Raw genomic sequence first — 21007 nt, 5'->3', positions numbered from 1 at the left:
ACCTTTGTGCCTCCTCCACACCCTGCCCCCAGCTGAGGAAGGACACTGGTCCCACTCTTCCTGGATGAGGTGGTTGCTAGCACTGTGGTCCCCAGAGGGCCATTCTCTTTCAGCCAATCCATTGGACATAATCCTTGGCAGCAGATGTTGGAGGGGAGAGAACTTTGGAGCTCCCCAGCTGCAAGCACTGATGGTATTTGTTGAGTCTCAGAAACACGGAGGCTGTATCTTCAAGAGGACTCCAGGGGCCTCGGGACTAAGAAAGGAGGTTTGGTGTGAGAGACTGTTTGCCAAAATACCGAAGAAACACTTACTGAATGGTAATAGAACGTATGTGGGGGAAAAGACGAGTCAAATCTGAAAAAGACAAAGCCCACAGAATATACCTCTCTGAGTTTAGCACAGATATTCAAAGACCCCAGACCGGTTCTCGGGACCAAGATCTGGATCTTAAATCAACTGTTTATCATTTCTGAAAAAAGTTACTCCCTCTCTTAGGTACTTAATTCTTTCTTTGTGAGGCTGGGATTTAGCGGGAACCTTCCAGCACTAACGCTTTGTAGTGGAGGAGACACAGGCTTTCCTTAGGAAGTGGTACTGAAAATGTGAAGGCAAAGGTCTTGAGGTTTGCAGTTCACTGAACTTCGCTGGCCCCAGGATGCTCCCGTTGCCCCGGCAACCGCGGGCCTAAGTGGTCCCCAGAGTGCCGCTAAGGAAGCTGGGAAGAGCTCTGTCCTCCCCAAGATGGCGGAACGGCCAAGGGCGGGGTCCGAGGCCGCCGGCATGTCTAGACCTTTTCTTCCTTTCCCTTTTTTTCACACTAACGGCGAACTTCCACCAACACTTGTTCTTTTTCCTGGTTCAGAGAGTCCCGGAGCGGAGACAGAAGGGTTGCCTGCAGGGATTGGGGCAAAGACTCGAGGGGAGAGGCGGGACTTCCGCGTCCGACCGGAAGTGACGCGACAGTCGCGGTCGCCGCCAGGTGGAACGGCAGGTGGGTTCAGGTGCCAGCCTGGCCCGGGCCTGGCAGTGGGACCGACTCTCTCGGTGAGCGACTGAAGCGGCTCCCAAGGCTCTGGAGACCGTGGGGCGGGCTCCAGAATCCGAGCCCGTCGCCCTGGCCTGGGGTCCACCCCTGTACCAAGTAAGAATCACCTATCCCCAGCTCCCCAGCTCCGCGCGCGCCCTTCCAGCCTGAGGCTCCGGGTCCCGGGCCGGAGGGGAGGACAGAGGCCCGCTGTCCGCGTGGGCGAGGGGTGGCAGCCCGGGGCTGGCATCTGAGCACTTCAGTTCCCTGAAGCCCTGTGTTCTTTTCTCTGTCAGACCCAGTTTCCTATTCTCCTCCCGAGCTGGGCAGTTAGCCAGTCGGCCCCAACTCTCGGAACCATGTTTGCAGACTTAGACTATGACATCGAGGAGGATAAATTGTGAGTATACTCTTCCCCAAGACCCGAGAGCTGAGGACCCAGGTCCCCCGTGTCTTTGGGTGTCCTAGTTCCGCACTTTCTTCTCGGTGTACCGGAGTAGAAATGGGCCCAGACATCCCAGTAGTAGATCACTTTGGAGGGAGTTGTGACAGGTTAGCAGATAAACATGATTTGGGCCATGTGAACCCTGGAGGGCATTGTCCAGGTACTGCTGGGGGATGGGGGATCTGGGAAGGCGACAGAGCCAGGTTGCAAAGGTTACATGGGAATATCACAAACAGACCTTCCCCACACAGATGATTAGTAAAGTAGACTTTCAAAAACCATATTTGTCTGACCCTTAGAGTGAGCAGATCTCATGGCCTTGTGTGTCGTGAGCCTTTAATAAGATGTGAGCAGCCATTGCCTGTTAGGAAATTGGTTTTCAGTAACCAGCCTCACACACCTGAGCCTAACCACAGGACAGCTTAAGTTGTCTTGTGAATGCCTGTGTCTGAGCAGAAAGATGACTGAAAGATAGTTGAGTAACTTTCATCTAGTGGGAGGGGATTGCCATGCCCTGCAAGTACCTGAGAAGGGCTTCAAGGATGGAGCTTGCCCGAATCTTCAAGTTTCTGTGGAGTTAAGTCCCATTGCAGATTCTTGGCAGTCCTGGGCTTTGACCCTACAACTGCATCACTCTTGAACATGTTCTGGTACAGATTGCTCCTTCTGGAGGAGGAAGGGAGAGGTTACTTTGTGTAGATTGTTGGTAGCTTTTCTGGACATGGGAGCCTGCCCCTTCCAGTCCACCGTTCACCAGAATTCACTGTCACTTCTTTCTCTTTCTAGAGGAATCCCCACTGTGCCTGGGAAGGTCACCCTACAGAAGGATGCCCAGAACCTGATTGGGATCAGCATCGGAGGAGGGGCCCAATACTGTCCTTGTCTCTATATCGTCCAGGTATGAGGCACACGTGGGCGGTAGGGACAGGGTCCTGGGTGGAGTGTTTCACCTCCCTTCTTGGGTATGACAGAAAGAGGTTCCTTTCTCCACTCTGAAAAACAAACAAACAAACAAAAAAAACCTAGCTCCAGAGGCTGAGTCCAGGCACCCATGTAAAACACGGATGAGACGTGTGTTCTTGTAACCAGAGTTCAGGAGAGGTGGACACAAGTGGGCCTAGGCCACCGTAATAGGTGAGTCTCAGGTTACAGAGACTTTGTGCATACACCCCTGCCACCCGCAAAACAGGTGGTTAGTGCCTGAGGAGTGGAAGCAAAGAGTGACTGACCTGCACACACATATACATGCATGCATACATACATGCAAACATACAGTTGCATACATAAATGCACACACACCTGCATTCACCAACAGACAAAGGTCAATTTTGCTTCTTTAAAGTTTCACGATTGTATTTGCGTATGTGTGTTTGATGTCTGTATATGTGAGTGTGGGTTCACTCACGTCCATCATGCACTGGTCAGAGGACAACGCTCATGAGTCAGTTTTCTGCTGTGAGGTCCCATGTTTGAAATGAGGTCACCGGGCTTACCTGGGAGACACTTCACACACACACCCCAGCCACCTTACCTGCCCTGCTTTCTGAGGTCTGGTTGTAGTAACACTGCCCCGCACTCTGGCGCTCTTGAGTGGGGAGTGTTCCTGCTTCTCTTCCTTTCCTACCTGTTCCTCACTCGCAGCTTGTTCTGATCTGGCTTCCTGGCAGACTCTGCTTGGCCTCCCACGGAGTGTAATCAACTGAAGTTAGTGCTGGTTACCGCCTGGCATGGAACAGACATTCAGTGTAAATGTCTCGAATGAGTCTGTTTGCTGACTGAAGAGGGATGGCTATGAGATACTTGTCCCTGTTGGGTATGGCCGCATCACACCCAACATCCCTGAACTTGAGAGGTGGAGGCAGGGAGGTCCAGCAATTCAAAGGCGTGCTTAGCTACACAGTGAATGAGTTTGAGGCCAGGGTGGGCTGCTCGGGACCCTGTCTCAGCAAACAGACAAAAGGAAGTAATAGCCCAAGGTTTATATGTAAACGTTCCTGAATACTAGTGGGTTTCTTAATCACTCTGGGCCTCAGTTTTCTTCTCTGGCAAGTGAGGATTTAAAAATATGTAGCCCAGGTTTGGTTCCCAGCACCAACATCAGGCGGTTCACAAACTCAAGTCCCGTGGGATCTGGACACCTCTTTGGCCTCCTGCTCCTGCATGCATGTAGTGCACATGTTCACTCACATACACATGAAATTTTAAAATTAAATAAATATTGTAAACCCATGCAGGGCTACATGAGACCCCCTACAAAAGAAACAAAACCAAGTAAATTAATGAAGTATGTAAGCACAAACGTCTTTGCATTCTTGTGAAAGTGGAACAGAATGGTAGTGGGGCCAGCTGTTTCCCCAGGTGGCAGCTGCCGTGGCTCCCTGGCAGCTGTGCCTTTCCCAGCTGCCATGCTAGTGAGAGAGGGGAGCACCATCACGGTTTCTGTAGAGGAAGCTGCCCTGGTCATCTGTCCACTGCAGTGCATGATCTTGGGCAGATGTGTCACGAGGCCTACTTCACCAGGTGCCTGGCCAGTCTGTGACGTGTCTGTAGCCTTGGAAGGATCCAGACTATCCCCTGTTGGAACACCTGTGGGCACGCCTTAGGTGCAGACAGGGCACTGGGTCTCTGGGAAGGTCGTTTGCTCTCACCTCTGCCTTCAAGGGTGATTTGGTCTCCTCTGCCCCAGGAGACATAGACCTTGCCTGGGTTACCTGTGGTCACATACCTGCTTGGCCTCTGTGCCATTCGACTCTATCCTGTGTGTTCAATGCCGAGGATCATGGTCGATGAGTGAGCTGCATCCTAACATGATGACATGTCTTCTGTTTGCACAGAAGCAAGCCAAGTGCACAAAGGCCTGTGTCCGTCAGCAGTCCCTGCCCTCCGTCTCACCCTGTGCAGATTGGCTTCCACTTTCCCTAGTTGTGTTTGTTATTATCTTTAATTTTGTGTGTGTGTATGTGTGTGTGTGTGAGAGAGAGAGAGAGAGAGAGAGAGAGAGAGAGAGCACACGCATTTGAATGTAGATATCCATGCAGATCAGAGAGAGAGAGAGTGAGAGAACGCACACGCATTTGAATGTAGATATCCATGCAGATCAGAGGCGTCAGATCCCTCTGAAGTTTAGCTCACAGGAGTTGATGAGTGTCTGGGTTTGTGGGTGCTGGGAACTATCTTGGGTCTTCTGCAAGAACAGGATGCACTTAATTGCTGTACTGTCTCTCCCAGCTTCCTGTCTTGTTTTCTTTATCACTCATTCTTAGTTCAGGACATAGAGAGTTCATTCAAGCCTTTTCTAAAACCACAGATGTCCCTAATATCTCGTCTTCCACTCGTTGCTGTCCTGACTCAGTATTCACATCACAGGTGATGGTCAGGATAGCTTTTCTAGGTCCTTGGCCAGCTCTGTGGAGGCTCAGAAGATGTAGAAGGGACAGAAACAAGCCCCACCCTTCTCCAGCACTTGTGCTGAGTTTACTGATGAAGTGGTGTCTCTCTTTCTTTGTGTTTTAAATGTATTTATTTCTATGTGTCTGGGTATTTTAATGCTTGTATGTCTGAGCATGGTATGCATGCCTGGTACCTGGGGAGGCCAGAAGAGGGCATCAGATCCCAGGAACGATAGTTACAGATAGTTGAAAACCACTATGTGGGTGCTGAGATTCAAACCCATTCTTCTCTTGTCTCGTCTCTTTCTTTCTTTCTTTCTTTCTTTCTTTCTTTCTTTCTTTCTTTCTTTCTTTCTTTCTTTCTTTCTTCTTTTTTCCTTTTGTGAGGAGACAGGTTATCATGTAGCCTGAGCTGGCCTGATCCTCCAGCTTCTCCCTCCCAAGTAGCCTTACCGATATATGTGCTGCTATGCTCAACCCAGGATTTTCTTCTCAGCATCACTTCTTGTTACTTTCTTTGGTATTTCCTGCGATTTGCCCTTGTGTTATTTTGTTTTCTCAGACTTTTGTTATCTGTCCTCAGTCTAGTCCCTTGGGACCTCTGCTCTTCATTCCTCATCTCCAGGGAGACGACCTTTTTCTTTCTCATCAGTGTTGTTCCCTTATTCCTCAAAGTTAACATGCTCTAAAGTTCAGGAGTGAAGGTCACAGGGCCAGAAAGGCTCAGTGAGTAAGGCACGTCTACTGAGACCCTGTGGCCGTCCCATACACTTAAAAATAGTGCTAGGTTTGGAAATAAATTTCAATTAGAAATTTTGAAATTGTTTCTATTTTAGATTAATTTATTTTATGTGTTGAATGCTTTGCTGACATGGATGTCTGTACATCATTTACGTACCTGATGCACATGAAGGTTAGAAGAGGGTATCAGATGCCCTGGAACTGGAATGACAGATGGTTTGAGCCACAGCATGGGTGCCAGGAACTAAATGCAGATCTTCTGCAAGGTTAATAGGAAATGCTCTTAACCGCCGAGTCCGCTTTCCACTCCTAATTTTTATTCCTTAAAAAAATAAAGATTTTAAGGCTGGATTTGGTGTTGTACCCCTTTAACCCCAGCATTTGGGAGGCAGAGGCAGGCAGATTTCTGAGTTCAAGGCTAGCCTGGTCTACAGAGTGAGTTCAGGACAGTCAGGGCTATACAGAGAAACCTTCTCGAAAAAAAACAGAAAACAAAAAAAATTAAAAATTAAAAATTAAAAAAAAACCCACTTATTTAGTGGAGGGGCTGCTGTATCTCGTGTGTGTGTGTGTGTGTGTGTGTGTGTAGGTTAGAGAGTGGACAGCTTGTAGGAGGTGGTTATCTTCTTCCACCATGTGACTCTTGGGAGATTGAACTAGGTCACCAGGCTTCACCTGTGCCCCTTTACCTACTGAGCATCTATCTCACTGGCCTTGGTTAGAAATTTGATGGCGTCATTCCATTTTCCACTGTCACTAGCCTGTGTCTCTCTTGTTGGGACCATTGCTTATGTGTGACTTATTCTTATCCCTCAAGCTTTCGAGAAACTGGCTATCCCTGCTTCTCGGGTGCCACAAACCCTGTTTGTGACTGTGCTGGGTCTTCAGAAAGTGACACTAGTCATGAACTCACTGACACCCTCCTCGGCTCCAGCAGCTCCCATGGTCCTCTCTGTCTCTGTGGCTCTGACTGTTCTGGGGACTCTTGTAAGTGGAATTGGGGGTTGGCTTGGCTTGGCGTGAGGTTAGCGTGTATCATGCTGCAGTTTCCCTTTGCCCTGTTTTGAGGTGGGTTTCCGTGTTCCTGCCTGTGGGTGGGGCTTTTCCCAGGCTGACCTTTGTCCTTCGACTGTTCCTAGCACTCCTGCCAGTCACTTGTCACGTTTGTGTGGGTGTGTTTCTAGATCTCTAGTCCCCTCTGCCAGCACCACCCTGTTTTAATGACACTAGCTTTGTAGAAACATTTGAAATCAAGAAGTGTGAGTCTTCCAGCTTTATTATTTTTTTCTTAAGATTATTTTGGCCTTTCAAAATTCCTTGATAAGATTCTGTATGAATCTTAGGATTTAGATTTTTAGAATTTTTCTGCCTATAAAAATGCCCCTGGGATTTTGTGAGGGAGCTCACTGCGGCTGCAGGTTACGGTGAGCTGTACTGATACCTTATTGTCACATCTTCTCATCCGAGAGTACAGAGCCTCGTGCTCACGGCTGGGACCAGATGCCTGAGAGGAACGAGTCAGGGGGATTTGTCTTGGCTGCTTTCCCAGGTTTCTGCCCGCCAGTGCAGGGAGCAGTCACACCAGGGATACCTAGAGAAGAGGCGCGTGGGTGCACTGTGCTGGCTGCCTTTCGCCTTCCCCTGTCCAGCTCCAGCCTACAGGATGGTGCTGCCTGAATTCACATGCCTCCCTTAATGGGAACAACCTCACAGACACACACAGGACCTTGGGGTTCCCATGATACCAGTGACAGCAGGATGTGTTTCTCAGTCCCATCAAGTGGCCTGGCAAAATATTGTCAGCTTGATACTCACCTTAGACCACAGCACCCACTCTGGCTCTGAAAGGTTCATATTCACTTACAGTGCCATGTGTGTCCAAGTGTATCAGCTGTCTCTACAGATTCCCGTAGACTTGTTTTGTTTTTAACTTTTATTTGGTATGTGTGTGGACACATGAACACATGTCATGACACATGGGTGGAAGTCAGACAACAGCTTGTAGTTGGCTCTCTCCTACTGTTTGGGTTGCAGGAAATCAAATTTAGATTGTCAGGCATGGCAGCAAGTACCATCTTAATGGCCCTTGCTTTTTTTGAGCCAGGCTTTCAAGAGCCCAGACTTGAACTCGCCATTAACTGGGATGACATTGAAATCTGATGCCCACCTTTATCTCCTAATATTGGGATTCTAGGCATGTAAAAATACATATACATATACATACATACATACATATATGCACACACATATATAGGTATATATGTATTTGTACTTTTTCTTTTTAGCGACAGGGTTTCACTGTGTAGTCTTGGCTGTCCTGGAACTCACTCTGTAGACAGACTGGCCTCAAACTCCGGGAAATCACCTACCTCTGTTTCCCCAGTGCTTGAATTAAAGGGTGTGCACCACCACTGCCCAACTTCAATGTTCTTAAAAACAAAACAACCCAAGTTCAAAGTTTCTTCAGAGACGAATGGCAAACCCTTAGCTGTGAGCTTCTATAAAATTGAATAAAAGTCACCTTCCCATGCCCCTGAGATAATATCCCACAGTAACACCCTATCCCATGAGAGAGACACGCAGACAGGGAGATGCAATAAATCAGCAGCGGGAACGTTAGTGCCTGCAGCTCTACCGCTGGAACCTATGGCATATGGTGGCATGACCTACACTCCACAGGGCTTGGGCAGCCTTGCCCTATGGCCTTGCCATTTGTAGCCCACAGGGCTTCTCTTTGAGGCGCTCTGCTTCCTGCCAGTAACTGTCCTCAGCAGATGCTCCATAGTCTGGTGTCTTTAACATCTGGCATTTCCAGTGCATCTTCAGTGTGATTCTCACGCTGCCCTCTCAGGATTTGCCTACCAGAATCCCAATCCCATCACAGTGGTCAAGCTGCCTTTGAAAACTTCCATGCGGGCTGGTGAGATGGCTCAGTGGGTAAGAGCACCTGACTGCTCTTCCAAAGGTCCAGAGTTCAAATCCCAGCAACCACATGGTGGCTCACAACCATCCGTAACGAGATCTGGCGCCCTCTCCTGGAGTGTCTGAAGACAGCTACAGTGTACTTACATATAATCAATAAATAAATCTTTAAAAAAAAAAAAAGAAAGAAAACTTCCATGCATCCCTATTGCAGTATATATACCTGCAAAACCAGCATTGTGTGGATGGTACTAGACAACAGGTCCAGGGACCACACTTCCTAGGAAGTTGTTGCCAGAAGGGTACCTTGAGCTCTCTACTTAAGCAAAACCTTTCAAATGAGGTAAACTTTTATACTCTTGAGCCTGCCATGGATGTTCACTTAGGTTCCTCTTGCTGTGATAAAGCACCGTGGCCAAAGCAACCTGGGGAGGAAAGCTGGGCAGGAATCTGGAGGCAGGAGCTGAGACGGAGGCCATGGAGGCTGCTGCTTGCTGGCTTTGCTCCCCATGGTTTGCTCAACCTGCTTTCTTATAGGACCCAGGATCACCAGCCCAGTGGCACCACCCATGATGGCCTGGGCCCTCCCACATCTATCCTGAATTAAGAAAATCCTTACAACTGTGGTTCTAAACCTTCTTAAAGCTGTGACCCTTTAATACAGTTCCACATGTGGTGTAGTGACCCTCCACCATAAAATTATTTTGTTGCTACTTCATAACTATAACTTACCTACTGTTAGGAGTCAGAATGTAAATATCTGATAAGCAGCCCCGAAGGGTTGTGAACCCATAGGCTGAGAATTGTTGCCCTACAGGCTTACCTGAAGCTCACTGTGCCAGAGGCATTTTCTCAGGGAATTAAGGTTCTCTCTTTTCAGAAAGCTCTACTTTGTATCAAGCTGACATAAACCAGCTAACACAGCTGGGTCCAGCCAATACCTTAGATGTCACCAAAGCATCCTTCCTGCTTCCCAGCTGTATAATAGCATAATCTTTCATTTTAGTTTTATTTTAATTAGTTTATTTTTGAGACAGGTTCTGTCTGTGTAGTTCTGGCTGTCCTGGTCACACATACCCACCTGCCTCTGACTCAGTGTTTATATTAAAGGCAAATGCTACCACGCCCAGCTTAGTGATAGACTCATATACGCGCCGTTTATTTTCTGGGCAAATATATTTTCCAGACACTCCTGCTCTGCAGCTAAGTTTTTATCATAAACCTGTCTCCAGTGACAACCACAAGCTGGCTTGAAATATAGCCACCAGCAGTCAGTCCACCCACCGGACAGTCAGTCCATCCGTCACTTGAAGCTAAGCCTGCAGAGTCTCAGGACACGGAACAGGTCTGGATAAGTTCTTTCCCAGAATGCAGTGTGATCTGCCTTGATCACATCTGAAGCAGTCTTCCCTGTCCACATGGCAGTCTGTTGTCCCAAGCTCCCGCCAGGACTGTCCGCTGGGATAAGTTTACCACACCGGGGCCTCTCTAGCCTGCATCTCTGACTTTTCTAACTACCCCTGCAGACCACGCTTAGTCTTTCTTAGTCAGGGCAGTGGCCTCCCCTCCCTGGGACCTGTTTTCTGTGCTGGGCACAATCATTGTAGTGACAGCATCTTCAGGAAACTTGAAAGGAAGGGAAGAAGCTCTCATTTTGGTTCTGTCATATTCCACACGTCCAGGCAGGCTTTTTCACTCTGTCCATTCTCTCAGGAAATCTCTTCCCTGACATATGCGAGGTGCTTCAGCAGGCATTCTCTGCTCATGCTGACAGTCAAAACCAGCCACCAGCAGCTTCCCTCCATCTGCTGTGTCGGCTCTCTCTCAGGAGTGTGCCAGAGTCCCCATGGCCCCCCACATCACTGCTTGTAGTGTTTGTAATGTGCTCTGAAGGCTGATAGTGTTCACCTTCTTCATCGTCCCTTGTAACACTGTAAACACACACTATGAAGCGTCCTTTAGGCATGACTTTTTTTTAGAAGATTTAGAAACTAGAGGTGACACAGGAGCCAGACATGGTGGCTTATCATGTTACTGGAAGGCTGAGGCAGGAAGGTTGCTAGTTCAAGGTCAACCTGGGCTACAAAGACAGACCCTGTCTCAAAACCAGCTGAGAGGTACAGACCCACTGCTGGTCAATTTGAGGTTTCTGCAGTTCCTCTCTGATCTAGTTTGTGCTGCTCCATTTGTGTGTGCCTCCTGCCTCTGTGTGAGAACCCCATGTGTGTGTGCCCCCTGCATTCATGTATAGATCTTATATCTGTGTATGCCCCTTGCATCTGTTGGGACTCCATGTTTGTGTAATATGAACCCTATTTCTAGATGTGCCCCCTGCATCTGTGTGTGGACCCATGTCTGTGTGTATGCTCCCTGCATCATTGTCTTTGTCCCCAAGTCTGTATGTGTGCTCCATAGCCAGCTGTCTCTTTGCTGTTATCACCGAACAGCTCATCTTTAACAGAAACACCACCTCACAGCCAGTGCGTACAAGTCCCATTGAAGGAACTAGGAAAAGGGCTCACAGGCATAGGGCCCTTACTCAGAGTAACCAGGGCTGTTGTCTGGAGACCAAAACTAAGTGCTAGAATTATTAAATACTGTTGGAAAGCCCAAGAGGTGGAAAGCCCAAACATGGTGACAGTGGAAGGAGCTGTAGGAGCCATGCCGACTGCTGGGTTCCTATTGGGAGTCTCAGCTGTTGGCACTCACAGCCTGTCTTCTGTCCCCTTCCCAAGAGTGGCGAGGTTTTCTCTTGCCTTTGCTGGCACTCCCTGAGGTGGAAGGAGGGCCTGCTTAGGTCCCAAGTTCCACTCCATTGTTCCCCTACTTCCTACACATCTGCAGGTATTTGATAACACGCCTGCAGCCTTGGACGGCACTGTGGCAGCTGGTGACGAGATCACTGGGGTCAATGGCAGATCAATCAAAGGAAAAACCAAGGTAGAGGTGGCGAAGATGATTCAGGAAGTGAAGGTAAGAAGCTTGCTCTGTAGTATGAGACAAAGGCTGTCAGGTCCCTGCTGAGCCACCCAGGCTGTCGGGCCTAGCAGGCTTAGGGTTCACTGCCTATTACTTAGAGAGCACTATGAGGGACACACTCCAATCTCCTGGACCCCTGGGTTCCTGTGGGCTCCCAGAGATGCTGACCACTCAGATGAGCTGGGATGTCCCTGCTTGGGTCTGCAGAAGCGCTAGATGCTAACAGTGACTTCATTGAGTCAGTGGACTCTAGTGAGCACAGCTGGGCCATGTTTGCCCTAGAGTTTTGTGGGAGGGACTACTTCCCAAGTTCTCCAAGGACTTGAGGCTATGGAGATCCCTGAGCGCAGACATTTCTGGTCCAGATGCAGCCCACATCCTTTCCACCTGCTCATCCCCCTCCCTAGATGTTCCACTGAACCCTTGCTCTGTGCTGAGTCCTTGTCACTCGCAAAAGAAGTATGGCCTGCTCATTGTTCCCTGGCAGTTCAGCCACTGAAGACCCTTGGGAAAACTGCTGAGAGGGGTGTATGAGAGAGTGCAAAGCCACAGAAGATAGGCAGTCCCAGAGTCAAGGGTGGGATTCAACTTGTGTAGACTTGGGCCCAGAGCCTGAGGCCCCAAACCCTAGCCAGGCTAGTACCCTCCCCTTCCCATTGGCACCCTCCAAGGCTCCAGGACCAACCCTTACTATCCCCTGCCGTGTGTGTGTGTGTGTGTGTGTGTGTGTGTGTGTGTGCGCATATTGAAGTTTGGATTTATTTTATGTGCATTTTGTCTGGAAGTATGTATGTGCACCACCACGTTTGTCCTTGCTGTATTCAGAGGTCAGGAGAGATCATCAGATCCCCTGCTTGGAGTTCCAGGTGGTTGTGAAGCACAGTGTGGGTGCTGAGAACTGAGCTCAGGTCCTCTGCAGAAGCAGCAAGTGCTCCTAACCACTGAGCCATCTCTCCAGCCCCCATGGTCCCCTTCTTGCTCTACTCAGGCATTGCTCTGACTTTCTTTGTCACACTCTTAATCCTGTTCCTAAGTCATCCTGGTACTAAGTCCTCACTGAGAACTAAGGGGTTACCTCTGTAGCCCCACCTAGTGCCCCTTTAGGCACCAGGCAGACCGAGGAGGGACTCAGAGCTCAGGACCATGTCAGTCCCAAGGGACCTTTCATACCCTACCCGACTGACCATGTTGGCTCACTCTGTGGGTGTAAGTTTTCAGTCCACGTTTGATGAGAGTACATTCAGCCCCAATCTCAGAGGCCTTAGGATGGCAAGGACTAGAGTAACCATGTGGCCTCCCATGTGCAGATGTCCTTTTCTGAGCAGTCGCTAGAACATGGGACTAAGTGAATCCCCAAGTCACTCTACCTTCCCTCCTGGTCCCTGAGAAGCCCTGCTCCTTTTTCTTCTGGTTGGTGTACTAGAGCCAGATGTGTAGAAAGTAGTTTCTGGGGGGCTGAAGCCAGGGGCCACTGTCCTGATTGTGTCTGTACTGCTCTTGTAGGGGGAGGTGACCATCCATTACAACAAGCTGCAGGCGGACCCTAAGCAGGGCATGTCCCTGGACATTGGTAAGACAGGCCAGAGCAGCCAAGTGCCTGGGGCTCTGGCCTTTCCTGTCCAAGCTAATCCAAACGGCTGGGAGGAGCCAGGTGCTGTCCTTGTAGCTGTTCGAGGCCCCGGGCCCCGCATGCTCACTGCCCTGTGTTCTACACCCGTCACTACCACACCGTGACCTGTGGGTCACATCCAATTGTAATCCCCTCCTCCATGGCCTCTCCTGCTACATACTTTTGGGAAGAAGTGTGGTGCAAACTGGACCTTATAATGTGTATCTTAGATAGGGCTTTATTGCTGTGAAGAGACAATATGACCAAGGCAAGTCTTACAAAGGCAAACATTGAATTAGGCTGGCTTACAGTTTCAGAGGTTCAGTCCATTATCATCATGGCGGGAAGCATGGCAGCATCCAGGCAGACTTGTGCTGGAGGAGCAGAGAGTTCTACATCTTGATCTGAAAGCAGCGGGAGACTGTGTACCACACTGGGCATAGCTTGAGCATAAGAGACCTCCAGGACTGTCCCTACACTCCCTCCAACAAGGCCGCACCTCCTCTAACAGGGCCACACTTCCTAAGTGGGCCAAGCATTCAAACACATGAGTCTATGGGGGCCATACCTATTCAAACCATCACAACGTGCTGTTTGGCAATTTGCCTGTAGCTAGAAGGGCTAGATCTTGATTCTGCAGCTGCCAGCTTCTCTGGATCAATCACATGGCAAAGTGTGAGACATGAGGCTTGGCGGTCTCCTGGCAGAACACCCAGACAATCCATACTCACCTATAGCCCACAGCCCTTTAGGATAGAGACTAAGGACAAATGAGCTCACCAGTGGTTTTTCTGTGTAGCCCTGGCTGTCCTAGAACATGCTCTCTAGACCAGGCTGAGCGTGAACTCAGAAATCCCCTGCCTCTGCCTCCCGAGGTCTGAGATTAAAAGCATGTGCCACCTCCTTGGTCTGATATTCTTGTTATTGAGCACTTTGATTCCATCCCAGGAGCTGTACCGAGATCTTAGCTGGTTACATGAAGTGACCAGGCAGTGGCACTTAGTGATGCGCACCACCCTGAGGTGTCCAGCTGGAGAGCCCTTACCTTGGCACAGATTTTCTCATGCTGGGTGGGAGAGAGGAGTGATAAGGCTTTCTCTGTCTGGCCTGTGTGCTGGTGCTTGCACGCCCAAGCTCTGGGCTCTCACTGACACCAGTAGCAGAGAGCAGACCACAGTCTTTGTGCCGAGCACTCCATGTTTACCTGTCCAGCTCCTCCCAGTGGGGGAGGGGGGTGAGTAGGACAAGTAGCCCAGGATAGACTGCTGTGAGCCCTTGCTTCCTAACTGCTCCAAGCACCAAGCCTAGGCTTGTTGTCTTCCACCTACTCACACACTCAGTGAGGCAGCTGTGATGGGGCTTGGCCTAGACAGCCCGGCCAGCAGCAGACTCATTGGCCTTTCTCCTGCCCCAGTGTTGAAGAAAGTCAAGCACCGGCTGGTAGAAAACATGAGTTCAGGCACAGCTGATGCCCTGGGCCTAAGTCGCGCCATCCTGTGTAACGGTAAGTCCTCCTTCCACCCTCTGGCTCAGCTCCCATCAAGCAATGGGCCTGATAGTGTCCATGCGCCTCAGTGTGGACAGCCAGGTTACACCTCATCAGCTCCCACGAGCTACTACAGCTATCAGCTGTGGGCTTTAGGTCACCACCAAGGGGTGGGGGGCAACACAGACTTGGGAGGACAGGTGCTCCCTTCCAGCTGGGTTGCCTAGCCAGCCTGAGCCCCACTCCACTGCCCGCATGCTCCACTACAGCCCACTGTGTGGAGCTCCACTACTTGTCCTGCACTGTGCTGTCCTCCTCAGCCTTTGACCAGGAGGTGGCGCTGCTGTACTTGTCTCCACTTCCTCTGCCTGTGCTGGGAGAAGCCATGTGCAGGCAAGGCACTTTACGCACACACTGGATATCTCCCCAGGAGGCTGATGGAACCCGTGCTCCTGCTCCTGCCGTCGCCAGCCTATGCTTATAAATAGCAGTGCTATGCATGTACGCGGGGAAGATAAAAATACCCATATAAACTGTGGGCTCAGCTGGGCACACGATCTTTATTGGCTGGGAGAATGGGGGTGGGGCCTGAGCATGTTCCAAATAGGGTACAAAGTGGCGGCTGCTATTTTCAGCCTCGTGGTGCCTATAAATCCTTGTTACTGTAGTCACCGTGCATTGAGATGAAATTAGAACTGGTTGTTGTTTCCCCCAAACCTTGCAATTTCCCTAGCTGTAAATAGGATTTCTAAAATTGAAGCTGTCATGATGTCCCATGACCCAGCTAAAAACAACTGCCTGCTAGCCACGTGCTTATGCTCTGGGGAGCCAGGACATAGAGGCTGTGGGCCACAGCAGCCTCCTGAAGACCTCCGAGGTGGTACACCTTCCCCCTCTCCCAGTCCTAGCCCTTCCTTCACACAGCAAGCTTTCCTGCCCAGAGAAAAGCCTCTGCCTGTGTAGAGTCCCTCCCCTCCCCTCCCCTCCTGCTTGAGACCCTGCCTGAAGCTCCACACCAAAGTGCACCAAAGCCTGAGAGCAGGACTCTGCTTAGACAGACATAGCTGCGTAACTTTGGGCCAGCTGCCCTACCTCTCACCCTTCAGCTTTCTCTGTAGGATAGGCAAAGTGGTCCTTGCCCCAAGGTACAAGCTGGAGAAGGGCCAGTGCTTATCAGGGACCTTAAGTGTTCCTGGCACACACAGGGGTGACCCAGTGTGGCTGCAGGTGTTCTTGGGCCAGTACCTGGCCTGGGCGGGGCCTAGAGGCCCTCAGCAGTATGTGTCCTTCATCCCCACAGATGGGGATCTATCCAGAGTTGGGGAGGTCCTCTGCTGCACTTGGAGCCCCAAGGGCAGGACCTGGATCTTTGTTTTACCAGAGTCACTCCCCAAAGGAGTTTGTTTTGACTAGGCATGTTAATTAGGTGAGCCAAGGGGGCTTTTGATTGCTGAGCCTCAGCACTTAGCCTTGGTAGATAGCTAAGAAGTGACCAAGTGGGGGAAGAGACCTTGGCTGGCTTTTGGAGTGTAATCCAGTAGTTTTTAGTAAGGCTGAGGGAACAGGGGATAAGTAAGGCCTGTCAGGGCCATGCTCGCCAGGCTTGGGCCAGCCAGAGCTTCTTCATAGCCTCTCCTCGCAGCTGGTCTCTGCAGGGCTGTTGTCCTCCCTTGGCTTGCTGAGCCCACAGATGCCCCTGGTCTTGACCTCCACAGATGGCTTGGTAAAGCGGCTGGAGGAGCTGGAACGCACTGCTGAGCTGTACAAAGGTAGGGAGGAGTCTCAGCCAAGAAGTGCCTGGTGTTGGTCTGTCATGGGGGCCCTGTCTTAGAGAGTGGCAGTGGGGAAGGGGAACTACCTAGAAAGTTTGGGGAACAGTAAATGTATCAGGAGCCCCTGTAAATTTCTGCACTACCAGAGAGAGCCCCTAAGGGACTGTGTGTCATTCATAATCCCAGTTGCCTGTCACATGGGATCCATATAGGGGGCCAACTCAGCCTTCATCCCTAGGCAGTGGGGAAAGCCTGAGGATCTAATGCACAGTGGGGACCTCAGATTGCAAGGCTGGGGGGGCCAATGTGATCTCTGACCTGGGTCTTTGTCTTCTGTCACTTGGATCTCTTCCCACAGGGATGACGGAACACACCAAGAATCTCCTACGGGCCTTTTATGAGCTGTCGCAGACCCACCGGGGTAATGGCATCCCCAGACATGCCATGTTGTACTGCAAACCTCTGTCCCTCAAGACTTAGTAGCACCTAACAGTGAGGTGTGGTCAGCTTCCTCTCTGGGCCCTTCTTATCCCCACACCAAGACCAGCACTCTACTCTGACCCAGTCTGATGCTGGGTGTGGCAGTGACCATGAAGCAACTGGTCTGGTTGGCCTTACAATGCCCTGTCTCACTGCTACTTACAGTGCAGGCAGCTTCTCTTTAAGTTTGCTCTCTTCAGTCCCATAGTGGGCAGGAGAGACCAAACCCCATTTGCAGTCCAGGAAAGGAAGTCCAGACAGGGAGTGGTCCCGGAGCTCATGGTGGCAGAGGTGGCATTCAGACCCAGGTGTCTGGATTCTCAGCCTGGTGCTCTGCTCTCGACTAGCGTGAACACCGGATTTCCACTCAGGCTTTTGTCTGGTCACTGAGGGGACAAACTAGCTCCTCTAGGAGTGTAAGCCTAGAAAGAGGACGCAGCCCCTTGGTAGTATGGCCCTTCGGATGTAGACCCCTGTCCTGCTACCCAAAAAACCCCTGGCTTCTCTATTGGTCAAGTGAGGGCTTCAAGACAAACTTGTCATGCAGCCTTTGGGGACGTGTTCTCTGTGATTGGGGTGCGGGAGCCGCAGCCAGCAGCAAGTGAAGCATTTGTGAAGTTTGCTGACGCACACCGCAGCATTGAGAAGTTCGGCATTCGGCTACTGAAAACCATCAAACCGGTGGGTCTCTCAGAGTACAGCATGTCCCACTGGCCAAGGCAGGAGCGATAGCTTAGTGCAGGAGGGATTCTGGGCTGGAGTCAGGTGCCAGATGCAGACACTAGCTTTGTCACCTCTGTGGCCATCCATCCATCAGTCACTGCTGCCCTGGGTCCCTGTTCAACTCAAGACTGGTTTGAACACTGTTCTGTTGCAGGGTCACATTACTTGACATAGTCCTCTAACCCTGACACATGTCCTTTGACTATGCCCAAGTCCCCTGGAAGGGATAACACATTAGTGACATTTGTCCCACCCTCCCAGATGCTGACGGACCTGAACACGTACCTCAATAAAGCCATCCCTGATACACGCCTCACCATCAAGAAGTACCTGGATGTGAAGTTTGAGTACCTGGTAAGTGGACTGCAGTGTCTGGCCAGCTGAGGTGAGCTCACCCTGGGGGCCAGCCCTGAGACCAGCAGGCAGGCTGGGCCCAGACCTTAGCTGCGTCAGGCCTGTGGGATTAAAGGCCTGATTAGACAATTAGGAGGAGCCTAGACTCTGCATTCCCACACCAAGGAGCTCCCAGCTGCCCTTCCATTCTGTATCATTTCTAGCAGCAGCTCCGACTAGGTTTAGGAAAAAGGTGTTTTGAGTCCTAGATGATAATCTGATGCTAAAGATGCTAATAAAATGGCCTGTTGAGTATTCAGGCTTTTTGCTGCAGCTCTTAGAGTCCTGACTTGGTAAGCCTATACCCAGCTTGTCTTCAAGGAGCTGCCAGGATCTATTGTGTAGCCAGTGCCACCACACACAGTATCATTGGGTTTTGGTTTTGGTTTTAGTCATTTCCTATTCTTGAGATAGAGCCCTAGGCCTTATGCATGGACAGCAAGTGCTGTCCCCAGAGTCTCCTGAGACGTGAATATGACTGCTTTTGGATTTCTCAAGCCTTTAAGCCTTTGTACCCTCCCAGAGGGGAGCCTCATACCCCTGTTCCCCTTTCCCGGGTCTCTGTCCATGCTTGCTTCCAGCCTATCCCAGGTGGTCCTGAACCTGGTGGCCTATATGGTCGCTCTCTTGGTGTGGCCTGAGGGCATAGGGAGTCTGGCAGGGGGCTGGAAGTCCAGGAAGCTTGGCCACTGACTTCCTGGCCTCCTCCGTTCCATCCCACAGTCGTACTGTCTAAAGGTGAAGGAGATGGATGACGAGGAATACAGCTGCATTGTGAGTACCCAGGGGGCCTGCCCACAGTGGCATCGGGATGGCTGGGGTGTCTGGCAGAGATGGTGGGTATGTCAGGCATCCTGGGGTCTTAAGTGGACTGTAGTTCCTAGAGTTTGGAGCTATCAACTTATTCTACCGGTTCCTCTGGCTTGGAGTACCAGCCAGTTGGCCATGAGGTAATTTCTCGGATCTGATGTAGGTCAGGTTCCCGAAGTTTGTGAGGGACTGTAGGAAAAAGCCAACAGTTCTCTTCTGAGCTGTGTTTTGATTTTAAAAAGAAAAAAGTTGGTGTGTGTGTGTATGTGTGTTTTGCCTGCTGTGTGTGTCCATTTGTGTGGCTGGTGCCTGTAGAGGTCAGAAGAGGGTGTTGGAGTTGTGCACGACCATGGTGACTAAACCCAGGTCACTACAAGAGCAACGAATATTCTTTTTTTGTTTGTTTTGGTTTTTCGAGACAGGGTTTCTCTGTGTAGTTCTGGCTGTCCTGGAACTCGCTCTGTAGACCAGGCTGGCCTCGAACTCAGAAATCCTCCTGCCTCTGCCTCCCGAGTGCTGGGATTAAAGGCGTGCGCCACCACGCCCGGCACAACGACTATTCTTAACCACTGAACCACTCCAGCCCCTGGTTGGTTTTTGTTGTTGTTCATTTGTTTCTATTTTGTTATGTATTTGCAGTCAGGGTCCATCCTTTGACCAATATTCATTCATTTCATGTGAGCTGTGTTCGTGTTTCTGTGGTTGATTTTTCTCCCTCCAGAGTTTAGCTTCTGCTTTAGCTTCTGTCCATCACTGGCCTCAAAAGCCCATTGTGGTATAGCTGTGAGCTGGGCCAGCCTACCGCCTTCCAGCCCCACCTATCCCTGGGAGGCCCAGGTCCACCCAAGGGCGCTGACAAACTTGCCTGCTCCAGGCCCTAGGCGAGCCACTATACCGAGTGAGCACAGGCAACTATGAGTACCGCCTCATTCTACGCTGCCGCCAGGAGGCTCGAGCCCGCTTCTCCCAGATGCGCAAAGATGTGCTGGAGAAGATGGAGCTGCTGGACCAGAAGCACGGTGAGGGCTGCGTGGGGGACTCTGAGGCCCATGCTTCCCTAGGCTGTCCTTTCCCGGCACTTAGCCCCTGGGGGTGGGGGGTGCCAGTTCTTCCTTAAATCAGACATGAGGCCCAGAGAGGGTAGTCTCCCCAAGACACGCAAGACCCTGACAGGAGTCCACCTAGAGCCTGGCTGGGTTGGGGGCAGAGCTTGGGTCCATGATCTACTCACTCAGGCAACCTTTTGTTTCCTGAGCTAAGAGTTTGGAGGACTTAAGTGGCCAAGTAGGCCAGGCCAGGAAGCCTTTGGCTGGGCCCCTTTCTACCCTTCCGAAGCCTGGGGCCCAGGAAGTGTCCCAGCAGGAAGGCCAGACCAGCTCCAGGTCTTTCCTGAGAGGAAGCCTTCATAGTCACTGGGCCTGTGTGCTCACCTCCTACCCCAGTCCAGGACATCGTGTTCCAGCTGCAGCGCTTCGTATCCACCATGTCCAAGTACTATAATGACTGCTATGCAGTGCTGCGGGACGCCGACGTCTTCCCCATTGAGGTGGACCTGGCACACACCACGCTAGCCTATGGCCCTAACCAAGGCAGCTTCACTGATGGAGAGGATGAGGATGAAGAGGAAGAGGATGGGGCAGCTAGGGAAGTGTCCAAGGACGCATGTGGGGCCACTGGGCCTACGGACAAGGGCGGAAGCTGGTGTGACTCCTGAGTGCCCCCTCAAGTGGACCTGGGGGGCAGGGTAGCGGGAGGACCGCAGTGGGAGTGGGGCGGGACCACTGTAGGACAGCGAAGGCATATAGTGGCGCATAAAAGCCTACTGGCTCGGGGCGCCTGCCTCCCTGCTCCTCTGTCCTCAAACAGTGAACCCAGGCTGCAGCCTAAGACCTGGACACTAGCCCCCCTCCATCCTTCCCACCTCCCAGCTAGAGGGAGAGCTGGGCCTTGGACAGAAAAGAGAAGGGGCTGGAGCAGGCAGAGCACAGGACCTGTCCCTATGAGCACCTCGGTGGTGCCAAGCCTGCAGGGAGTGGGAGCCAGGTGGACATCTGAGGCTGGGGCCAGTGTACCAGGGCAGCCCCTGAGTCCACATGCACACCTCAGCAGCCTATATTTATTTGTTTCTGGTTTAGCCTCAAGGGCTGGAAGCTGGGCCTGTATTGAATAAACAGAAACCCAGACAGAATGCATGGGCTCCTTGCAATGGCTCAGACCCTTGGCAGCCAGAT

At 51.1% G+C, this 21007-nt stretch overlaps 1 protein-coding gene across 2 annotated transcripts; it reads left to right on the top strand.

The window, feature by feature from the left end:
- The first annotated feature begins 243 nt into the window (after window positions 1–243).
- Pick1 (protein interacting with PRKCA 1) lies at window positions 244–20964 on the top strand. Of its 2 annotated transcripts, none has more exons than XM_021183101.3 (13): window positions 244–994; window positions 1324–1427; window positions 2259–2370; window positions 11369–11497; window positions 13007–13073; window positions 14527–14616; window positions 16314–16367; window positions 16729–16791; window positions 17398–17531; window positions 17835–17927; window positions 18690–18740; window positions 19651–19795; window positions 20219–20964. In XM_021183101.3, exons 2-13 carry the CDS (start codon window positions 1387–1389, stop codon window positions 20488–20490), a joined length of 1251 nt encoding a protein of 416 aa, XP_021038760.1. In that variant the 5' UTR covers window positions 244–994; window positions 1324–1386; the 3' UTR covers window positions 20491–20964. The 2 variants fall into 2 exon arrangements, with proteins under 2 accessions (XP_021038760.1, XP_021038759.1); XM_021183100.2 differs by having other exon boundaries at window positions 245–1144.
- The last annotated feature ends 43 nt before the right edge of the window (window positions 20965–21007 follow it).

This window comes from Mus caroli, unplaced genomic scaffold (genome assembly GCF_978045245.1).
Source record: "Mus caroli unplaced genomic scaffold, Mus_caroli_1 scaffold_16, whole genome shotgun sequence".
Taxonomy (NCBI): Eukaryota; Metazoa; Chordata; class Mammalia; order Rodentia; family Muridae; genus Mus; species Mus caroli.
Note: the sequence above shows the minus strand (reverse complement) of the source record. Positions and strands in the feature narration are given on the sequence as shown.